We start from the raw sequence: 24,000 nt of genomic DNA, 5'->3' as shown, positions 1-24,000 counted from the left end.
ATGGCTGACATATCCGAAAATGCAAAAACGCCAAATTTAAATTTTTCGATATTTATTAAGAGTAGCTATAAAATATTTTTCACAATGTGTCTTAGACGAGAAAGTTTTAATTAAATATTAACGATAATAGTCTAAAATGTGACACAATTGTTAAAAAACTTCAATATAAATAAGACTTCATGTGACAGTTGGGACAAACAATAACATAACCCAACTAAATTTGATTTCTTAAACAAGGAAAGAGACTCTCTTTCCTTGTTTAATGTGGCCTCTCAAAATCGCACTTTCCGTCTAACAATATTTTTGACCCCACTACCTTCACATTCCCTCTTCTGTCTTTTTGGTCGATGGGTGTAATACACCCCACACATGCAAAAAAATGGAATGTCTCTCAAAAACAACATCTTACCGCCCTCTATTGTTCAATAGCTCACATAACATAACATCACTCTATCGAGTAACATTGTTATTTTCATAATTTCTTCAATACCCACTTACATAGATGTCAGAATATGACGCAGGGGTATATCACACCCCACCACACCTCTGGCGTCAGTCAGTTAATCATTGTTGATGCCTGGACATATGGGTTGGACACATATGCGGAAAAAGACCTACAGATTCTAAGGGTCTGAAGATGGAGGAAAGTTTCCAGGAATCGATAGGAGTGGCGAATTCTTTGTGAACAGGCCAAGATCCACAACGGATTGTCCAGCCAGTTATGATAATGATGATGAAATAAGTGTTGCTGCTTTTTTCAGTCCTGCTTTTTCTGGGAATTTGTTTTGTGAATTGGTAGTGCTTTTTCCGTTCCATTTCTTTTTCTTCATATCAGTTAGGGTTTAAACAATTAATGAGATCATCCTGTGTTTATTGGCCAGGTTTTTTTTATCATCTAAACTGTCATTTGTTTTTGGGATAGTTACATGGATTAAGTAAGTTACTGTAATTTTTCAAATACGACTACACTATGTAAATTTTTGATTTTATGAAGAATTCTTTGTAAAACTGAGAAGCCGTGTTTACCAAAGCATTGCTAAACATATAAGTCACTTTTATACATAAATATCGCTTTTTCACTCATTATTATTATTATGAGAGACTACTGTTTCTGGCATTATCTTTTAATTAAAAGAACTTTTCTCTTTCTTCTAATAGAACGTTACTCTTGCAGATATGGACTGATGCTGTTTTATAAATACAAAACGAAACGTATTCGCTAATAAATGGATAGTTAACATCTAGCTTGTTTCTTTTCTCCTCTTATCTGGCTAAGATCTTCAAGAGCTGCACCATTGGAAAAAGCTTTACTGGACCGCAAAGCGTGACCGTAGCCATACAACCCAAGGGTTGTATGGCCATCGGAAGTATGTAAGAAGTAAATATCAATAGTGTTTCTAAACATAGTCAGTATATTATAAATAAATACATACCTCCTTTTGCAAAGTGAAGGAAGTTTTGTTTCCTGAAAGGTATGTAGGTTCTAAAGCCACTGACGTATTGCTAGTTTTTTCCAAATAAAACACTTTTAGTCCCATCGGTGGAAATTGCTGGTGACTAACTAGTTCATATTCGCTTGATTGGTTTAATTCCAATGGATATTTCATATGCTTAACAATTTCAAATTTTTCCTCACCTAAAAAAATATCACAAAATGAGTTTTAAGTATAGAATGTCTCGACTATTTCGGAAACAACTAAGTTTTAGTTTGTGAAAGACTTGTAATACGGCAGATCTTATAGTAGTATATTGTTTTAAAACGTTTCTTTTATTTTTAAAAATAGAGTCTTCTCCTTTTTTATTTTTGTAGTACAGATCTGATGATCTGTTAATTGCATTTTTTGGCTCCTCCTTACGTGTCCTAACCTTCAGCGTCTTCTATTCAAACAATCTTGTTGTGTTAATCTTCAAATTGCCATTGTTTTATCGATATCTCTTTCCATCTCGCCATCCTGACCATCTCTATCCGGTGTTTGCAGTAAATGACCAAACCAATTTAGCCGGTTAGCTGTAATGGTCTAATTAATATAAAATATCTAGAATTATTAATTTATCCCTTTTAGTAAGGCAGCAGCAACGTCTCCAGTATATCATCTCCGTAGCTTTAATTTTAGATCTATTATTTATTTGTCTCCTATAGTTCTACTCCCATGTCGGTGTAATTTCCAAAAAGGAGAGGTTCTGAATTAAGTAAGGGTCTTCAGTTTTTCTTGGAAAACCCACTCCGGAGGGGGGTGGTTCTCAACCTTAATACGGCGAGTCCCAATGGCTGATAGGGAACGTCCTACAGATGTGTGGGACAGGTGTGAATAAGGTTTTGCCAAATAAACACCCGCAGATTAACTGAGAGCATGGCCTAGGGCAGCAGCTATGTCATTACAGGATCGGAGCGGTAGAGAAAAATCTCTTTATCGGTCTGATACTGAATAATCACAGGCGGTAATTATGATTTAAGCGGTTATGATACTGTGAAGTAACCGAACAATTGCCATTAAAAGTAATGACGGGTGAAAGAACTGACATGTAGTAGGGCACTTCATTGCCCTGGAGCTAAGAGATTGACTCCAACGGCGGAAGAGCTAAATTAGCCAACGAAATTAAAATTTAGAAAGCCACGGGATGACTACCGCATTAAAGATCCGTAAGGATTTCCCCAGGACGGCCCTCAGTCCCTAAGAATCCCCAGGTCAGCCAGTAATATCCCAAAAGATAATAAGATCGGTACGTGGAACATTCGAAACATATATCAAGCAGGCAAAACAGCATGAAACATAAATGGCGTAGCGGTAATAGTAAAAAGGAAAATAGCTAAAGCAGTAATAGGATTTACGCCCATATTAGACAGAGTTGTGGTATTGAAAATTAACTCAAGTACCTCCAATATAAACATCATTCAGGTCGATGCACAGACATTAGAATCCACTCAAGAAAAAATAGAAAATTTCTATCAGGCTCTAGAAGACTCTCTAAAACTGACCAAAAAACATGAACTTACTATTATCGTGAGCGATTTCAATGCCAAAATAGGACAAGGTAGAGTCGAGAATGTCGTGGGGTCATATGGTCTTGGTATAAAAAAAGAAAGAGGAGAAAAACTGATCCAATTCTGCGAAGAGATGGATATGGTTGTAATGAATACATTTTTAAAATTACACCCAAGAAGGATTTTTACATGGAAAACACCCGTACATACCCCAGGAAAAATTATAAGAAACCAAATTGATTTTATCAACACAAACAAAAGGTTTAGAAATTCTATCACCTCAACAAAAACATATCCAGGAGCAGATGTCTCCTCAGATCATAGTCCATTGGTTGCAAATATCAACACACGAGTCAAAATAATTCATAAGGAAATGAATCCCAAGATAGATATAAGGCTACTAAAAGATAATGACATCCAGAAAAACGTAAAAACAGAGATTAATTAGAATTGCGAAGCTAGTTGAAAGACACTACTAGAGGCATAGAAGAACATGAATGAAGACATCTATTACCACAATTTCGCATAAATATCTAAGATCAAAAAGGGAAAAGAAGCAAAAATGGATGACAAATAAAATATTGCAGATAATGGAAGAGCGAAAAAAAACAACGAATACAAAAAGTTGCATAAGACTATACTAAAGGAGATAAAAGAAGCATGGCTGACGGAGAAATTTTCGTAAATTGAAACACTACAACGCAAACATGACGATTTTCATATGCACAAAAAAATTAGGTACAGAACAGCAGAAAACAATGCAATACAGGCCTATTTGTCGACATTGAAGGCCAGATTTTGACTACCATTGAAGATAAATTACGAAGATGGAAAGAATATATGTAATATGCAATTTTTGTCACATCTGTATTAATAATTTTAACTATACATTACTTACCTAAATAACCTGTTAGTGTAAAATTTGCATTTTGAACAGGTACTCTAATATCGTACCATACAAATCGCGGCAGAGGATTATAAACCACTATAATGGATCGATCTTTCATCGTGTGTTCACAATTACTAATATTAGCTAATAAGCATGTATACAAAGGTAGATTAATATCTGTAGCATTTTCTTCTTTTTTAAGGATTTTCCTGAAACAAACACAAAAATCTGTGTAAATCTGTTAGGAATATAAAGTCTTGAGAGGAACAGGTATTTGTCTTTATGTATAAATAGAATTATAACTAGAATTAGAAACAAAAATGTTTCTAACTTCTGAAAATATTTTTTGAGATTGAGATTCAGAGCTTGGTCTTCACAAGAAAATAGTTGCCTCATGTTGCCTCAAAAATATGTTTAGTTTCTTGTATGCACTGAATGTTGGGCAACAAAAATTAGCGAAAAAAAGTGATGGCGCCAAAAACAAAAAAATAAAAAATATGTATAAATAAACTAAGATATAATGACTGATGACCGTGTTATCAAAAATTTGTATTGGCATCAATGTGCAAACATACGAATTGGGCACAATACGACGGAAGCAGTGAAAATACGACGTGGAGTGAGGCAAGGATGTATTCTATCGCCTCTACTTTTTTAATATATACTCCGAATTTATTTTCAAAGAAGCGTTGGTTGAAGATAAAGGCATTAAAATCAACGGAAATAATGTCAACAAGCCTCCAATGAAGAAGACCGGCAACAACTTATAAACAGGGTAACCAAAGCATGTGATGAATATGGGCTAAAACTTAATACTTCTAAGACATAACTTATGGTTGTCAGCAAAACGGAGTTACAACTAACGAACATCAGAGCATATGGATTAGAGTTAGTAGAAAGAGTCCACAATATTACCTATTTGGGCGCAAACATTAACGATAACTTGGAAATAAATAAAGAAATAAGAATACGCATTGAAAATTCCAGAGCCGCCTTCTATTAATTAAAGAAAATTCTAATTAATAAAGATATTACATTAAACCTTAAAATCAGATTAATACGCTGCTACATATTCTCCACACTGCTGGATGGAGAGTATGGAGAGCTGGACCCTTACAAAGGCATTAATGAAAAAATTGGAGGCCTTTGAGCTGTGGATTTGTCGACGAGTATTGCGGATAAATTGGGTTGATCGAATAAGAAATGAAATAGTTTTACATCGAATGAAAAAGAGCACAGAACTAACAAAAACGATAAAAATTCGAAAGTTACAATATTTCGGTCATGTAATGAGACATCCAGAGAGGTATAACCTTCGACACCTCATAATACAGGGTAAAATCGCCGAAAGGAGAGACCTAGGGCGAAGAAGACTACATCCTGACTCCGAAATATCCGAGAATGGTATCAAGAGATCACCGCTAATTTATTTAGAGTCGCCACAAACAAAGTTAGTATTGCCAATATGATCGCCAACGTTCGATAATCCGACAGGGTACTGAAAGAAGAAGAAGATACTTCTTCTTCTTCTTTTTATATAGACATGACTCTGAGTTCAAACTCAAAGTTCAGACATGAAAACTCTGTTTTTCAATCTGCCACCAGTAAGTTGTTCCATCGTTTTCGTGGTCTTCCTACTGATCGTCTTCCTATTGGGGAACCGTCTCTTGTCGTCTTTACTACTCTATTTGTTGTCATTCGGCTTATGTGATCGTTCCATTCTACTCTTCTATTTCTTACCCAGTTCTTGATGTTTTTCACCTTGCATCTACTTCGTATATCTGTACTTCTAGATCTGTCCCATAGTGTCTTACCATCAATTTTCCTTCGTTTTGATCTCTGCTGTTTCTAACATCATTTTTGTCCTTTCTGTGTCAGGTCTTGTTTCTTCAGCGTATGTCATTATTGGTCTGATGATTATTTTGTAAATTCTGCCTTTCGTTTCTTTCCCGTTAATTTAAAATTATTTTAAGTTGTTTTTTTCCAATTCGGTATCCTTTTTTAGTTCTTACTTTTTTATTATTTGATCCATAATCAGGCTGAACAATACAGGACTCAGGGAACCTCTCTGTCTGATCCCATTGCCAGCTTTAATAGGGTCTGTTAGTTCTTCTTCTACTTTTAATTTTATGATGTTGTTTTGGTAGATATTTTCGATCGTTTTGATTATTCCTAGAGGTATCTCTCTTGCGTACAGTAAGTGGATAACGTCTTTTAATTTGACCCTGTCAAATGCCTTCTTAAGGTCCACGAAACATAGATATGCCCGTTTGTTGTATTCTAATGATTTTTCTTGCCTTTGTCTCATTATAAATATAGCGTCGGTTTATGATTTTCCCTACCTAAAACCTTGTTGTTATTCTGCTAGTGTTATAATTTTATTCAGTTTATTTGCTATTACTTTGGTTGTTAATTTTATTGTAGTGTTTAAATAATTAATTCCTCTGTAATTTTTGGGGTCCGATTTGTCTCCCTTTTTGAAGAGAGGTATTAGGATGCTTGATCTCCATTCTTGAGGAATTCTGTTTTATTCTATTATTTTTTGGATTAGTTTTAGTAGTTGTTTGGTTCGATCTGGTCCTCTGTACTTTAGGAGTTCGTTCGGTATTCTGTTCTCTCCAGGTGATTTTCTATTTTTTAATTTCCTTAATGCTTCCTTTATCTCTTCCTCCTTAATATTTATTTCTTCGTTTGTCGTCACCTCTGGTCTTGGCGGTTTATTATCGTCACCTTTAGCAAATAGGGTTCGAAAGTAATCTACCCATGTTTCCTACTAAATGTGTTTCGTTTTTATTAGTTCGTTCATCTCTTTTTCTTTCTCTATTGATCATTCGTTTGGCTTGGGAGAAACAAATGAAAGAGGGGACAGACTTGTCGAATTCTGAAAAAGCGAGGAGATGGTAATAATAAATACAAATTTTAAATAACCTAAAAGAAGACTTTATACTTGGAAATCACATGCGGATTCAGAAGACAACATTGTTCGAAACCAGATAGACTACATTTTAATAAAATCTAGACATAAAAACGCTATAAAGTCTCTGAGAACATACCCCGGAGCTGACATAAATTAGACCATAATCCATTAGTAGGCGTAATGCAGATACAATTGAAGAAGATCCAAAAACAAACAAATATACCACGGTTTGATGTCTCAAAGATAAAAGAAGAACCTATACGTCAGAGCTTAAAACAAGAAATAAATGATAACTTAAAGAAAATCAAACAAGACGTGATAAAAACAACATATGTTAATGACAAATGGAACATGGTACAGGAAACTTTAATAAAGGCAGGAGAAAAGCTACTGCAGACAAAAATAAGAAAAAAACAGAGATGGATGACTTCAGAAATCTTAGATTTAATGGAGGAAAGAAGGAAACATAAAGGCAGGAGTAAGGCAAAATACAAGGAACTACAGAGATTGATAGGAAAGAAAATAAAAGAGGCCAAATCCCCCTGTCTTGCTAATCAATGCAGTGAAATAGAGGCATATTCTAAACAGTATGATAGCTTTAACATGCATAAGAAAATAAAGGAAATGATAAATACACTGAGAAAAAAGAAAGATGCCCTTCTGAAAGACGCAAATGGAAAAATCATTATAGAAATTAAAGAGAAATTCAAAAAATGGAATACATACATAACAGATCTGTTTGAGGATAATCGACAAGAACCGGAAGAAATCGACAGCGAAACGGGGCCAGAGATCATAATAGAGGAAATCGAACAAGCAATACGAAACGCAAAAAACGGAAAAACTGTAGGTCCAGACGAAATTCCTGCGGAAATACTGAAATGTCTAGACGATGAAACTCTACCTGTACTTCTGGACCTATTTAATGAAGTATACAAAACTGGAAAAATCCCACAGGAATGGTTGGTGTCCACCTTTGTAGCAATACCAAAAACAGTATATGCCAAAGATTGTTCAGACTATAGGACAATATCACTAATAAGCCACACCCTCAAAATATTTCTAAAGGTGATTCATGGAAGATTATATAGAAAACTAGAAGATGATATGGAATACTCAGTTTGGGTTCCGCAAGGGACTGGGAACGAAAGAGGCATTGTTTGCTTTTAATATCCTCTCTCAAGGATGCTTAGATATGAACCTAGATATGTATTCCTGTTTCATCGACTTCGAGAAGGCATTCGACAGGGTCCGACATGAAAAACTAATAGAAGTACTGAGAAACAAAGATATAGACAGACGAATCATTATCAATCTGTATTGGAATCAACAGGCCAACATAAAGGTAGAAGAACAAAAGTCCGAAAATATAGATATAAAGAGAGGAGTAAGAAAGCGCTGTGTTTTGTCACCATTACTGTTTAACGTGTACAGTGAAGCCATATTCCAGGAAGCGATAGCGATAGCTAACATAAGATTCGCTGATGACACCGTTATAATGGCAGACACCCTGGAATCGCTACAAGAATTGTTAAATAGAATTAACGATTATTGCATTAGATATGGACTAAAAATAAATAAGAGAAAAACTAAATTTATGGTTGTCTCAAAAACGCAACATGGAAATGAAAGATTAATGATAGGTAGAGCAAACCCAAATAGAAAAAGTAGAGACATACAAATATCTGGGAACCTGGGTTGATGACAAAAATGACCAAAGCAGAGAAATTAAAGTCCGAATTGAAATCGCAAGGCAAGGATTTGTGAAAATGAAGACAATGCTTACCAACAGAGACCTTCAGTTGCATCTCAGATTGAGGGCTCTAAGATGTTACATATTTTCTATCTTACTATATGGAATGGAAGCTTGGACATTGAAGAAACAACACATAAGCAAAATAGAAGCGTTCGAAATGTGGTGTTACAGAAGAATATTAGAAATTCAGTGGGTTCAAAGGATTACCAATGCTGAGGTACTACGACGTCTAAATAAAGAGTTAGAAATTATGAACAGCATAAAAAGAAGAAAACTAGAGTATTTGGGTCACATAACCAGAGGAGAAAAATATGAGCTGCTGAGAATTATTATGCAAGGAAGGATCCAAAGAAGAAGAAGCATAGGAAGAAGACGCATCTCCTGGCTGAGGAACCTTAGAGAATGGTTTAACTGTAGTTCACTACAACTTTTCAGGGCAGCAGCCAACAAAGTGACCATAGCCGTTATGATATCCAACCTCCGATAGGAGATGGAACTTTAAGAAGAAAGATTAATCATTCTCCATATTTCTTTTTGTATTCCGTAGAAGTCGTGTTCCATTTGTTTTGAGAAACTTTACCAGTGTTCCTTTTTTATTTGTCTAACTAAAGTATTCGTTTTATTTCCGATTCGTTTACAGTGGTTGTATTCCTGTTGTGTTGGTTGTGTTCTTATTGTAAAAAGGCTTTCTTCTTTTCTTCACATTTTATCTTCACTTCCTCTCTAAACCATGGTGCTTTCTTTTTTGATATGTTAGTGTTCGTTACTTTCCTCTCTCTAAGTGATTCTGTTGCTGCGCTAATTATGTTATTTTTAAGTTTTTCCCAGTTTTTCTCGATGGTATCGTTTTCTAATATTTCATTTCCAGCAATTTTCTCTGATATTCTTTGCCTGTATAAGTATTCCGTGGATTCCGTATTTAGTCCTTCGACTTTGATTTTTGTTTGTGTTGGCGCCGCTGTCTTGGGTGGGAAGTATTTCAGGATGATTCTTATTTTACTTAATACTAGGCTATGGTCGCTACCTACATCTGCTAAGTTGGGGCATCTTACGTCGATTATTTTCGATGGATGTATATCTTCGTTAGTTAAAACATAATCTGACGATAAGATCCGACGAATAAAAGAAGAAGATACTGACTGAACTAATTAAACAGGTACCAGATGAACTATACCATAACATAAGAAAACTAATTACTATTTAAATGGGAATAAGCCACAATTAAAGGTTAAAATACATTTATTGACGTTTCAATTTCCACTTCGGAAATCGTTCTCAAAATACAAACATTAGTAAATTAAACAAATTTTGTTTTTGTTACTTAGTGAAAAATTCTTCTAATAATTTAATTTTATCTGACTCATCTATATTGACAATTCAGACATACATTATACATTTTAAAGTAGACGACTTTAAAATGATATTGCCAATATTGTTGAGTTAAATTAATGAATAATCAATATTCATTAATTTAAAATGCCACAAGAAAATAGCTTCAGAACAATATAAGAAAATTATTTAAGTTGTGCATAAATGGCGAGAAAATAAAAAAGAATGGGAAACACCATGGATGTCTGCAATTTATAAAAGACAACAAAGACAACTGTAACAACTATTGAGGATTGTCTGTTGCCAACTACGTTCCATGCCTCCTGTTCTTCTAGTTATACGTTCAATGTATCTTAGTATAATTTGGTTGACAGTTGTGATGATTGATCCACATATCCATAAAACATGGAAATATTATAAATCACGAAATTCTTCTTCTTCTTCGCGCGACTAGGATTACTCCTATATGTCTGCCTCTTATTCTGTTTCAGTCGTTGTTGACTACTTACTCCACTTACTCTTGCCACTTTTGATGCTTACATTGTGGTCTCTGTTCTTATATCCCTGTCACTAGTGATCTCTACTCCTAGGTAATTGAATTTCATTACTTGTTCGACAATTTTGCCGTCTATTTCTAGTTTGCGTTTACGCGGCTCTTTACTGATCACTATACATTTAATTTTTTCTACCGATATTCTCATATTAAGTTTGTTTGCTGTGATATTGAAGGTGTGGAGCTGCCCTTGTAGGTTATCTTCGTTATCAGCAATTAGTACTGCATCATCGGCATAGCATAGTATCGTGATTTTATGCACTCCCATGTGGTATCCGTGTCGTTTTCTTACTTCGTAAATAAATCGAATTTATCGACTTAGAAAAAGAATAGCATAAGAATACAATATTATACCAACGTTAGATAACATCAGGTAATATGGATACGGTATGATCAACGCCGAATTGATAATCACCCTATGCGAAGCATCACTGCATTTATAGAAGAAGAGGAGAAGAAGACTAACCAGACTTACCTGTGAAAGGGTGAAGAGATTCAGATCAGCTATGTACTGATTTAAAAAAAAGTATTAAAATATAAATATAAGACTGTGTTACCCTATAATTCCCCCAATATTTTCTTCGGTCGCTCTAATAGCACTAGTTAAAATTCTGGCATAATCTTTGGCAACTCGTTCTTTCTCCGTTCCGGTAATTGCGTCATGGTGCTGCATGGTACCCACCGCTTCCCTCAAACTTCGTAAATTTTCTTCGGCCTCATTTCCATCGATAAAGTTCATCATTTTTCCAAAAGCATTGATTTGCTGGGCAGCCTAAAATTCAAATTGCATTAGAAAACAACTTCGTGTAGTTAGATAAGCTAAGGCAGTAAATATGGTTAATGTTATTCAACTATTATTTTTTTACAGATTTTTTAAATCTATAACAATAAAATACTGAAAACTTTGTTTTCAAAACTTCCACAAAATTTATTAAAATATTGTATCACCACAGCTGTTTCGGCACAGTGCCTTTCTCAAGTGATCTATTTTTGGATGTGCTTACAATTTATAGTCTTTAACGAAATATGTTAAGGAGGGGAGAACTGTTTGTCTCAAGTTGGTCATTCAGAATTATGTCTGTCTTTTTAATTTTTTTAATTTTCATAGATTCTAATAAAAATAACACTCTGAGATAGCGCGTATATTAAGAATTTGAAATTCGTTATTAAAAGAATGATTATGATCTAGAAGGTGAAGTGCATATGTAGAATGTGTTTTCCCATTATTGAAAGCCCTTTTATGTTCTGGTATACGTTTATTAAACGTTCTACCAGTTTGACCGATGTAAGTTTTTGGGCAATCGCACATTTAAGTTTGTATAGACCACTGTGTAAGCGTTTTTTATTTTGGCTCTTGTTGTTTTTAATACATTTGCCTAAGTTGTTGTTTGTTCCAAAAGCTGGTGCTTTTTCTTTCCTTTTTATGTGTTTTGCTATTTTTGTTGTTATTTTGTCTGTATCGTAATCTGTAATCGAGCAGAAAGTACTGAGTTTTTTCTCTGGTGGTGGAATTTCTAATTTCAGGGCTTTCTTGTGTAGTTTTTGATTTAAAATTTTATTAACTGTTTGTTCGTTGTACCCATTGTTTACTGCTATTTGATTCTTCTTCTTAAAGTGCCTATCCGTTCCAGATGTTGGCGATCATCACGGCTATCTTTACTTTATTTATTGCAGCGCGGAACAGTTCAGTGGTAGTCGTGTTATACCACTTTCGTAAATTTTGAAGCCAGGAAATGCATCTTCTTCCCGGTCCTCTCTTACCATTTACTTTCCCTTGGAGAATCAGCTGGAGAATGCCGTAACGTTCTTGATTTCTCATTACATGTCCTAGATATTCCAACTTTTTAGTTTTGACGGTCATGAGAATTTCACATTCTTTCCCCATTCTACCCCCTCCACATTAGTAACTCTGTCAACTCAGGATATACGTAAGATGCGCCTATAACACCACATTTCGAAAGCTTCGAGCCGATTCATAGATGCAACAGTCAGTGTCCATGCTTCCATTCCGTAGAGCAGAACTGTGAATATGTAGCACTTCAATAGACGGCATTTTGTTTTTAATGATATGTCTCGACTGTTGAAAATGGTTCTCATTCTAACGAATGCTGCTTTTGCTTTTATTATTCGCTGTTTAATTTCTGTTGAGTGGTCCCATTGGCTATATAAATTGGTGCCTAGATATGTATATTGCTATTTGATTGATGATATTTAATTCTATCTCACAATTGTATTTTGACATCGGAATTTCTATTAATCTATGTAAGATGCTACGATGGGCTGCCAGTTTTTGTCGTTTAGGATGGGATGATGAATTGTGTATAGTCGTGTGAGTATGGGTAGGTTTATGAAATACGGAGAACTCATGTTTATTTTTAAGTCTGATAATTTTTAAATCTAAAAAGTTAATGGATTGATTGTGTTCTGTTTCTATTATAAATTCAATATGACTATGGAGTGAATTAATATACGTTAAACATGTATCAAGTTGTCTGTTAGTTCCTTTAAAACATACCAGTACATCGTCTAAGTGTTTCTCCACCAAATTGTCTCAATAAAAGATATGACGGCATATGGTTACCTTCGACATTGACACCTCTCATAAAGAAAATATCGTCCACTCCACCCGCGAATCAAAATCCTACTATCGAAAATGTACTGTCAGAAATTGCCGCGCAACCCCCGTGCCAATCTCTGTGCTAATCCCCACGCTAACACCCACGCCAACCTTCACCCAAACCACGTCACTATCGACGGTATAAATGAACCGTCCTGTGTTCCCAATGGCAGTAATTCATTGGTTAGTAATCAGTGTAGTCGTGTTAGGCGAAAAACTGTTGAGTTTAATATTAGCTCTGGTAATAGTATTATTCTTAGCGCTAGGTTTTATATATAAAGGAATCATGGTTACATAATATCGTTAAATTGTAGCAATTATTATTAATTACCTGTAAAATATTATTTCCAGTTCTTTCAAATCTCTTTAGCGTGGACCTTGATGTATAATAACCAGACCAGAAGATATGACTGTTTTCATTATATGGGAAGAAGTCACCGTCTTCCTTAACATCCAAGTGAGCATTACTTGGATTGACTGCCTTTACATAGCATGAAGGAGTAGAATAAAAGACGTTGTACGATTTGTTGTATTCGGGATACGTTTGGAAACCTCTGAAATTTAGACGAATTATGTATTCATTTGAAAACAAAAGTTAAACTTTATTTTCTAACGTTATTCCATAAAACAGTCGAGAGAGTCAGTGAAACGAAGAAAAGAAGACACTTATTTGTCCTCTAGACGTTTTCACTACGTTGAAATCATTAAGGCTAAAAAGTTTTTAATTTCCGTTTGGTGTATATTTGATTATTTAAAAAATTTACCGAGAGTTTATTCCTAAGAACGGATACAAGACCATAGTCGAAAGCATCACAACTTATGAAGCTAAGGTCTTTTTTTATTTCGATGTATTTTGACATCTTTGTATCGTCATTGACACGGGAGTAAAGGTTTACAATACTATACCTTGACTACTCTATTCGTTGTCATTTGGCTTATATGATCCTTCCATTCTACTCTTCTATTTCTTACCTAGTCCTTGATATTCTCCACCATGCATCTAGATCGTATATCTGTACTTCTAGCTCTGTCTATAGTATTTTATTATCAATTTGTACTCTGAGATAGCGCGTCTATTTCTAACAGGGCCACCGCTACCATGTGTGCCAAGTGTGCATCGCACACGGGCAGCCAACAATAGGGGCGGCCAAAAGCAGTCCACTGATGATAATAGTTTTTTAAAACGAAAATAATTAAATAGTAATGATTCAGATAATTCTGTGAACTCTAATATTCCAAACAATAATAATTATTCAGTACGTGATAATACTTAAATGCGTTTCATTTATCATGTATACTTCTTTTTTTCATCCTAATCTAAAAAAAATATCAGAAAATATTATTTATTGTATGAACTGCCGCCCTTTTGCAGGTACAGTCATAAAACAGTTTCGGAAATACTTTTTAATTCAAAGCGGCTGGCGGCTTTCGGACTTCAGTTATTTGACATTTCAGACGTAGATACTTTACAAGAATTTAGACAAGTGGTTGTAAAGTTTCTGTTATAATATTGTTCCTATGGCTATGTTTATAAATGGGTTATTATGTCTTATGTTCAGTCTTAATTGAGAATTCGATGAATTTAGACACCCTCTTGATAAAAGATTTTGTTCGTAAAATATAGTAGTGTACCCGTTTCTTTTGCACAGTAGGTACTGTATGTCGAAGTAACGTCGAGATCAGAGCAATTTTATTCGTATACGCGTTACGGCTACATATTATTTGGAGAAACATTATTTGGACAACTTATCTACAGTGTTTTTGGATTTATTTTGTTAAATTCGTCCGGCTTCGTTCTTAAGTGATAATTTCAAAATGTCCGAAAGAAAAAGAAAACGACTTTCAGGTTTTTAATATAGAAAAACAAAAGAGGCAAAAACTAAGGAGAAAAAAAACTTAGCGGTGCACTAGAATCATTTTTGATGAAAAACATACATGAAAATATAGAAGAAGACTCGGATATAAATTTAGGACCTTCAACTTCAAGCGAAGTCCAAATCATAGAAAAAAGTACCAAACAATTGAATATTCCTGCGAATAGAGACGGATGATTTGATGACAATAATAGCGATAGTGCGAGTGCTGATGCTGAAATGCCTGAACCTGAAACCACCAACCAAAACAGAACAATTAATTGAATGAAAAAGATTTGATTTCAGGTACAAAGCGTCTATGTATCTGTTTATACGTATTTCGCTTTAATAAAGCTCATCAGAACAGCTATTCATACGCATTCTCAACGTGAAAAATAAATCTTTCCTGTCTTTAAGAAGCAACAATAAAATAGCTTCGAAACGGACGCAATAGCGACATCTGATATTAAATCCGTAAAATAGTTTCGAAACACAATTCAGATTTCTGCCTTAATCTGAGCCTTCTAAAAATTGCAAGGCATAGCAGACGTTGATAAAGATGTTAATAGAGACATGGGGAATCTAAAATTTGCATTCCACGACATGTCTGCTCAACTAAGCAGAAATCTTTAGCGAATTGGTTTCTTGTACTCATACAGAGTAGTTCCGAATAAAATGAAAAACATCTATTAACATCTTTATCAACATCTGCTATGCCTTGCAATTTTTAGAAGGCTCATATTAAGGCAGAAATCTGAATTGTGTTTCGAAACTATTTTACGGATTTAATATCAGATGTCGCTATTGCGTCCGTTTCGAAGCCATTTTATTGTTGCTTCTTAAAGACAGGAAAGATTTATTTTTCACGTTGAGAACGCCTATGAATAGCTGTTCTGATGAGCTTTATTAAAGCGAAATACGTATAAACAGATACATAGACGCTTTGTACGTGAAATCAGATCTTGACTGTCTTTTTCATTTTATTCGGATCTACTCTGTATGAGTACAAGAAACCAATTCGCTAAAGATTTCTGCTTAGTTGAGGAGACATGTCGTGGAATGCAAATTTTAGATTCTCTATGTCTCTATTAACATCTTTATCAACGTCTGCTATGCCTTGCAATTTTTAGAAGGCTCAGATTAAGGCAGAAATCTGAATTGTGTTTCGAAACTATTTTACGGATTTAAGAACAACTAACGTTCCAGTTAATCTGGATTGCAGTGTAGGAAGCTCCAGCGTATACTTGGTTTCAGATGATCCCGGAAAATGGCCTGAAAATATGAATCCAAGTGAAGTTCAATTTGTTGTTGAAAATTTTCCTCGGCAAATTACAAAAATTAACTTCCCCAGAAATACAAATAATAGGAAATTTTCAGAAACTTATTATTATCGCACATTACCTAATCAAGACCAAATTCATCGCCCGTGGTTACTTTACTCATTATCACTAAATAGTGTTTTTTGTGCACCTTGTAAACTGTTTTGTTGTGATGAAAGCAGCCGACAATTACTTAGTGGAATTAATGGGGTAAGTGACTGGCAACATTTAGCTATTGTTTTAAAAAGACATGAATCCGGTGCAACTCATATAAAATATTCTCAAAAACTGTTTAAACTATCTACAACATTAAGAAAAGGATTAACAGTTGACTCTGCTCTTCAAAAATTATATGAAATGGAGAAAAAACATTGGGGCGCATGTAGAACAAATAACAATTGTAGTAAGATGTGTTTCTGCTTTCTGCAATGTTATCTATAGAATATGAAGTGTGTGCGACATTGGACATTAAAGATATTGTCAAAAAGTTTTTCGAGACGAAAGCCCGAAAGTGCGTTTTTTAGTTTTTTTATGTGTTTATGTTTCTATTCACGGTTTATTTTAATTAAATGGACGTTTAAATTAGGATATTAGAATATACATATTCTGGACGTTGGATCATGGTTATTAAATTAGGATAATGGACGTTTAAATTAGGATATTAGGATAGGATATTAGGATAATACAATATTAGGACATTAGGATAATATATGGACGTTGGATCATAGAGATTAGTCTAAATGTTCAAGTAGGTATTTATCTATTTACAAATTATTATTGTTACATTATCCATCTTCTCCACATTTCTTTAAATAATAGTATGTATGTCTAAAGTGTTGGAAGGGGGGCGGCAAATATTAAGTTGCACACGGGCGGCCAATACCTTAGCGGCGGCCCTGATTTCTAACATTCTTTTTGTCCTCTCTGAGTCAGGTCGTGTTTCTGCCGCGCATGTCATCATTGGTCTGATGACTGTTTTGTAAATTCTGCCTTTCCTTTCTTTCCCGATGTTTTTATTTCTCCATATTGTTTTATTCAGGCAGCCTGCATCTCCGTTTGCTCTATTCACTTAATCTTCCACGTCTGTTTCGAGCTAATTAAGTGATATTAAGCATTAGTCACTAGATGTGTCATAAACTAAGTTTTTGAAATATTTATTTTTTAACCGACTTCTTTAGATGATTTTTTCAATATAAAATAATATATAAATGACTTTAGGTCAGATTTATTTCTAAATCTATGAAAAAAAGTTTCTATTTTCATTCTAACGCTACCTTAAATCTCCCGATATTTTTGTTTATTTAAAGTGATGCAAATCTTTTCAAGTAGAAACACTAGAAAATAATTTTGGAATGTTATAAAATAGTATGAATTTAAAGTGTTTCTTACTTTATTAGCTTGTCAATATTTAAATAGTTAATTTCAGCTGCTTGATACTGGAAATCGCCACCCATGGCATACAGAATATTTTTGGTTCTAAAATACGAAGAGTAGTTGGCAATATGAGCAGCAAACTCTTCAACCTGAAAGAAAATAAGTGGTTTTAAATATAAGTAAGTTTCTTTAGAAAAAGTATTATATCTTACCTTTTTATCTAAGTTAAAGTCAAAACTGTCGGGATCGTCGTTGATGGCGTCTGAGTTGCATTGAAGATAATCCCAGCAGAAATCACTTGGTGCATAATAGCTGTCCATAATACTGGTAAATATATTGCTCTCCTCTAAAAATATATTTATTCTACATGTCCAAAATATCGCTACCGGGAATTACAACTAATGGATTAACAGGAATAATTACATACAGGTTAAAAAATATTAAACAATTTTTTGAACAAACAGCCAATCGGGGTTACTAGGTCTACAGATTTTTCAATAGATCTAATAACTGCGGTAGCTTTCAACCAACACATTTTTATAAGCTTTTCATAAACATTAAAGTTTTTAACGTAGATGTACCGGGTGGTCCAATAAGCCCTCGGCTATATATCAGAAACTATTCATGTTATAACTTTAGGAGGAAAAATTCCTTTGTAAAAGTGACCAAGAGAAATCGCTGGAAATAACTTTTAAGTTTCTGGGTTAACTTCTAGGGGGCGTAACCTGTGAAGAAAACTTTGAAAACCAGTTTTTTGGGAAATATGCCCTACTATACCAAAAGGAAATAAAGATGAATATAAAAAAATGCAGGCTTACATCAGAAGAAAAATAAGAGAAGCTAAAGAAAAAGAAGCTGTAGAGAAATGTAAAGAAATAGAAAGACTACAAGCCAAGCATGACAATTTTAATGTACACAAAACGGTAAAAGAAATAACGGGTACTTTTAAAAAGAGAACACAAATGAAACTCATAGACACCAATGGAAAATTAATCATTAACACCCAAGAGATGAAAGACAAATGGAGAATATATTTGGAGACACTTTTTCAAGATCAAAAAACGGATTATAGGCATCCATTTTCAGAGAGGATGACGGGCCCGGACATACTTAAATCCGAGGTAGAAGAAGCAATAAAACGGATGAAAAGCAGGAAAGCTGTAGGGCCTGATAATATCGAAGCTGAATTTTTAAAACTCTTGGAGGAAGAAGGAATAAATTGGATCACGGCTGTCTTCAATAAAATATACAATACAGGAATCATCCCTGATAAACGGTTAGAATCAGAATTCATAGCGATACCTAAAAAACAGGGGGCTAAAAAGTGCGAAGAATATCGAACAATCAGCCTAATGAGCCACATGTTGAAACTGTTTCTTAGAGTCATCCATGGAAGAATTTATAAGAAGTGCGAGGAACAAATATCGGACAGACAGTTCGGCTTCATTAACGCAGTGGGTACCAGAGAGGCACTTTTCGGAGTACAGGTACTGATTCAAAGATGCAGGAACGTTAACTGCGACGTATACGCGTGCTTGATCGACTATGAAAAGGCATTTGACAGAGTTCAACATCAAAAGATGATAAACATTTTAAAAGAAGCAGACCTGGATGACAAAAACCTCAGAATAATTTCAGAACTATACTGGAATCAGACCGCATACATGAAAATTAACGGAGAAGAAACAGATCACATAAAAATACTACGCGGAGTTAGACAGGGATGTATTCTATCGCCGTTGTTATTTAATATGTACTCAGAGAAAATTTTTAACGAGGCTCTTTACGGAATAGACGAAGGCATCCTTCTAAATGGTGAAAGAGTAAACAATATTAGATATGCCGACGACACCATGGTGATAGCAGATAGTTTAGAGGGACTTCAGAGGCTAATGGACAGAATAAACGCGTACAGTCAACAGTACGGACTAAACATTAATACCCACAAAACCAAACAAATGATTATCAGCAAGGAGAATATAAATGGGGCTCATCTATACATTAATGGGACGCAGATAGAGCGAGTAAAACAGTATTGCTACCTGGGAACTATTATAAACGAACAGTGGAGCAATATACAGGAAATAAAGTGCCGCATAGGAAAGGCAAGAACGGTCTTTAACAAAATGAGCGCCATCTTCAAAAGTCACAACATATCCCTAGATACAAAAATGATACATTTGAGATGCTATGTTTTCTCTGTGTTGTTGTACGGGGCGGAGGCATGGACGCTTACAGACACCACTATTAAAAAACTTGAAGCATTTGAGATGTGGCTTTATAGAAGAATGCTGAGAATATCATGGACAGCAAGGATCACGAACAAGGAAGTTCTAGAAAAAATGAAAAAGGAACCAGAGATTGTGTTTACGATCAAACGCATAAAATTGCAATATCTGAGACACGTTATGAGAAATCAGCACCGTTACTCCCTGCTGCAGTCTATATTGCAAGGTAAAGTCAAAGGTAAGCGAGGACCCGGTAGAAGGAGAATATCATGGTTGCGGAATTTAAGAACATGGTTTAAGAAAACCTCAACGGAGTTGTTTCGAGCCGCAGCGAGCAAGGTCATGATTGCCAATATGATTTCCAACATCCGAAACGGATAGGAACCAGAAGAAGAAGAATACCAAAAGTTAAATAAGTAAACTAGGAAGAGGCCTACATTCCGCACAAAGTTATTCAAGTACTTTTTTTGAAAGTCGAAATTTTTGAAATCGAAAGTCAAAAATGCCGGACGGAAATCTCGACGACGATCTATGCAACGAAATAAGGATCTGAGTAATGGAAATAATGATCTTAATGTATTTACCTGGAACGTTCGCACACTTAACGAACCTGGAAACATCCGCAAACTGTGTGACATAATCCAAAAAGCAAACTACAATATATACTATAGTTGCCATAGAACCAGACATAAATTTGGGACAGCCTTTATAGTTAATAATAAAGTCAAGCTCTTGGTTATAGATTTTAAGCCGATAAATCCGCGAATGAGCTGCTTAAGGATCAGGGGCAAGTTTTTTAATATTAGCCTTATTAATGTACATTGTACATGCCCCAACCGAGGACAAGGAAGACGAATAAAAAGACAATTTCTGTGATGAATTAGAAAGAATATATGACAATTGTCCCAGAAATGACATTAAAAATCGGAAGAGAAGAAATATATCTACGGCACATTGGTAAATATAATCTCCATAATAATACTAATTCGAATGGCCACCGAGCAGTCACCTTCGCAGCCTCAAAGAACATGATCGTAGGAAGCACATGTTTTTTACACAAAAAAAATACATATGGGGACTTGGACCTCGCCTGATGAATTAACGAACAACCAAATTGATCATGTGATCATAGATGCTAGACACTTCTCCAACCTTATGAATGTCCGCACCTATCGAAGCGCCAATATTGATTCAGATCATTTTTTAGTTGGCACAAGAATTCGGGCTAGAATCTCAAATGCGAAGAAGGAGAGAAGTACCAAAAATACAAGGCGCCTTAATAATGAACTCCTCAAAAACCCGCAAACGGTAGAAAGGTTTCAAAACTATACCGAAACTAAATACATAACTAAAGAGAATCTAACAATTAGTGAACAATGGGAAATGTATAAAAATTACATTAAAGACGCTGCAAATAACATTCTTGGGCCGCAAAGACCACCACTACGCAATGAGTTGTTCGATACTGAGTGCGAGGACATTACAAGGAGAAAGAATAATGCATATAAACTGATGCAGCAAACAAGAACCAGAGAAAAATAACAAACATATAAAGATCTCAGAAGAGAAGAGAAGTACATCCTTCGGAGAAAAAAGTGAACTTATGAAAATAGAATATTGGAAGAACTTGAGGCATTAAAAAAGGAAAATCAAACAAGAAAATTCTCTAAAAATCTAAATAAAGCAAGAAAAGAATTTAATCCAAGGATCGGACTATGTAAGGATAAGGAGGGGCATATACTCAATACAAAAGAAGAAGTATTGAAAAGGTGGGTGGAACACTATAAAGAACTACTTACTATCGAAGTGGAAGATCCAAATCAAACATCCCCAGGAGCAAGCAACAATACACCATTGGAGCCTCCATCATATTCAGAAAGTTCGGGATGCAATAAAACACCTTAAAAATAATAAATCTCCAGGAAGTGATGGTATACCCGCGGAACTTATTAAATGTGGAGGTGCTACTTTGACTAATCATATATATAAAATCATACTGAGAGCCTGGAATGAGGAACAAATCCCAGAAGAGTGGTATATTGGGATCGTTTGCCCGCTACACAAAAAGGGCGATCAATTAGAATGTAGAAAGTATATGGGAATAACCCTCCTTAATTTAGTATACAAAATATTTTCGAGTATTTTATATGGTCGCCTGAGTGCATATTCAGAGGAGTTTCTTGGCGAATATCAAAGTGGTTTTAGGCCTGGTTGATCAACAACAGACCAGATCTTTGTGCTAAGGCAAATACTGGAAAAAACCAATGAATTCAATATCGACAGAGACCATCCTTTCGTAGATTTTAAATCTGCCTATGATAGTGTCCTAAGAAATAAATTGTATGAAGCCATGGATGAATTCCACATCCCCAATAAACTAATAAGATTGGATAAGGCTACAATGCATAAAGTTGTTGGAAAGTCGAAATACAGGGTGAACAATCACAGGCATTTGAATTTTGGCATATGCAGATGATGTTGACCTAGTTGAACGCAAAACACGCAAGCTAGAAGAAATGTATACCACCTTGTCAAACGCCTCAAAAAATATGGGCCTGGAAGTAAATGGGGAGAAAACTAAGACAATGGAGCCAGAAACAACGGCCACCAATTCACGGTTGATAACTCTACCTTTGAAGTGGTTGACAAATTCACATACTTAAGCTCCCTGATCACCAATGAGAACGTCATGACGGAAGAAATCAAGCGAAGAATAATTCTAGCAAACAAATGCTATTTTGGACTGAGTAGACATATGAGAAGCAGAAACTTAAGCCAAAAAACAAAAATAACCATATACAAAACCCTTATACAACCAGTGTTGACATATGGGTCGGAGACATGGACCATTTCCAAGGCAGATGAAAATCTCCTGCTTATAGTTGAACGAAGGATCCTGAGAAGAATATTCGGTGGCATCTGTGAAAATGGTGTTTGGAGAAGGAGGTACAACTACGAGATATATCACAGATATAAACATATATTTGGTGATAAAGACGTAGTATCCCTTATAAAAATAGGAAGACTAAGATGGCAAGATCACAGCAGAACAACCCTCTAGAAGAATCCTTATGTCACAATCTGTGAAAAGTAGAAGTAGGGGTAGGCCAAAACTCAGATGGAGGGATGGTGTAGATGAGGATGGTAGACAAATAGGCGCAGCAAACTGGCAACAGTTGGCAATGGATAGAACTCACTGGCGTAATAGACTTGAGAAGGTCGAGGCTCTTTTATAGGGCTGTAGCACCAATGATGATAATGATACCAAACATACATTGAAATCTATTTATTTTGTTCAATTTCTTTCCTTGCCCGTTTAAGGGTTAAGCTGTCAAAATTTAATTCGCGAAAATTCACAGGCAACAAACTTTCATACCAGTCGAAAATATTGCCCTCAAAATATTCTCTCTTATGATATTATATACAAAAAAAAACTATTACCGAAATTATCGTTGCTCGTCCACAGGAACTCCAAATCTTGTGTCTGTTTTCTAGCCAATCTATCATCTTGGCTTAGACGTGTGAAGAATATGGCATCGTATCCCATTTGTTTGAATAATGAGGCTTGCTCTCTGCTGTGACCAAACGGATCTATTTGCCATCCGACTTTGGGACGTCCACATTCACCTAAAGTATCGTTGAGTAACCTAAAAAAAAGAATTGTCAATTTGAAAATAGGTGATCAAACTATTACCATTCTACTCGTAATCGTCTAGTCCAGGGCTTCCCAAACTATGCGTCGCGATGCCCTGGGGCGTAACTGCGTTGTCCCGGGGGCGTCGCGTGTCAGCGCGGGCCTTTAATACAGCAAATATATTTATTTGATTTTAAATGAGTATAGAATATATGTATTAATAAATCAATCAAATACAACATATAACATCAAGTCGATAGACCCTGAATTATCCTAAATTATTGAAAAAAATTTTCAATCCGATGGACCACGAAATTATCCGAAAATCGGAGACTTATCCGGACATTGGCAACACTGGAGTCGAGTGAGCGACTGGCGCATTCTGTTTTTCCGGTCGGCTTCCCTACCCCGTGTTCCCTACTGTCGCGCGTGTTATGTGATTTAGTCAACCTTGTGTTTTATTACGTTCGCGAAGTTTTTTGCTATCAACAATGGATACTTATACTCAAAAGAATAGAAAAAGAACTGAAGAATCAGGCGAGAGCAGT

At 35.2% G+C, this 24,000-nt stretch overlaps 1 protein-coding gene across 1 annotated transcript; it reads right to left on the bottom strand.

The window, feature by feature from the left end:
* Positions 1–1,433: 1,433 nt before the first annotated feature.
* Positions 1,434–23,465, bottom strand: LOC140431735 (lysosomal alpha-mannosidase-like; the record flags this gene model as incomplete). The annotated part of the gene is made up of 7 exons (XM_072519617.1): positions 1,434–1,636; positions 3,882–4,081; positions 10,985–11,199; positions 13,376–13,598; positions 17,606–17,739; positions 17,803–17,936; positions 23,260–23,465. Coding segments are annotated over 7 exons (1,315 nt in total), but the record flags the coding sequence as incomplete, so codon positions are not given.
* Positions 23,466–24,000: the final 535 nt, after the last annotated feature.

Source organism: Diabrotica undecimpunctata, unplaced genomic scaffold (assembly GCF_040954645.1).
Source record: "Diabrotica undecimpunctata isolate CICGRU unplaced genomic scaffold, icDiaUnde3 ctg00001806.1, whole genome shotgun sequence".
Classification (NCBI taxonomy): domain Eukaryota; kingdom Metazoa; phylum Arthropoda; class Insecta; order Coleoptera; family Chrysomelidae; genus Diabrotica; species Diabrotica undecimpunctata.
Note: the sequence above shows the minus strand (reverse complement) of the source record. Positions and strands in the feature narration are given on the sequence as shown.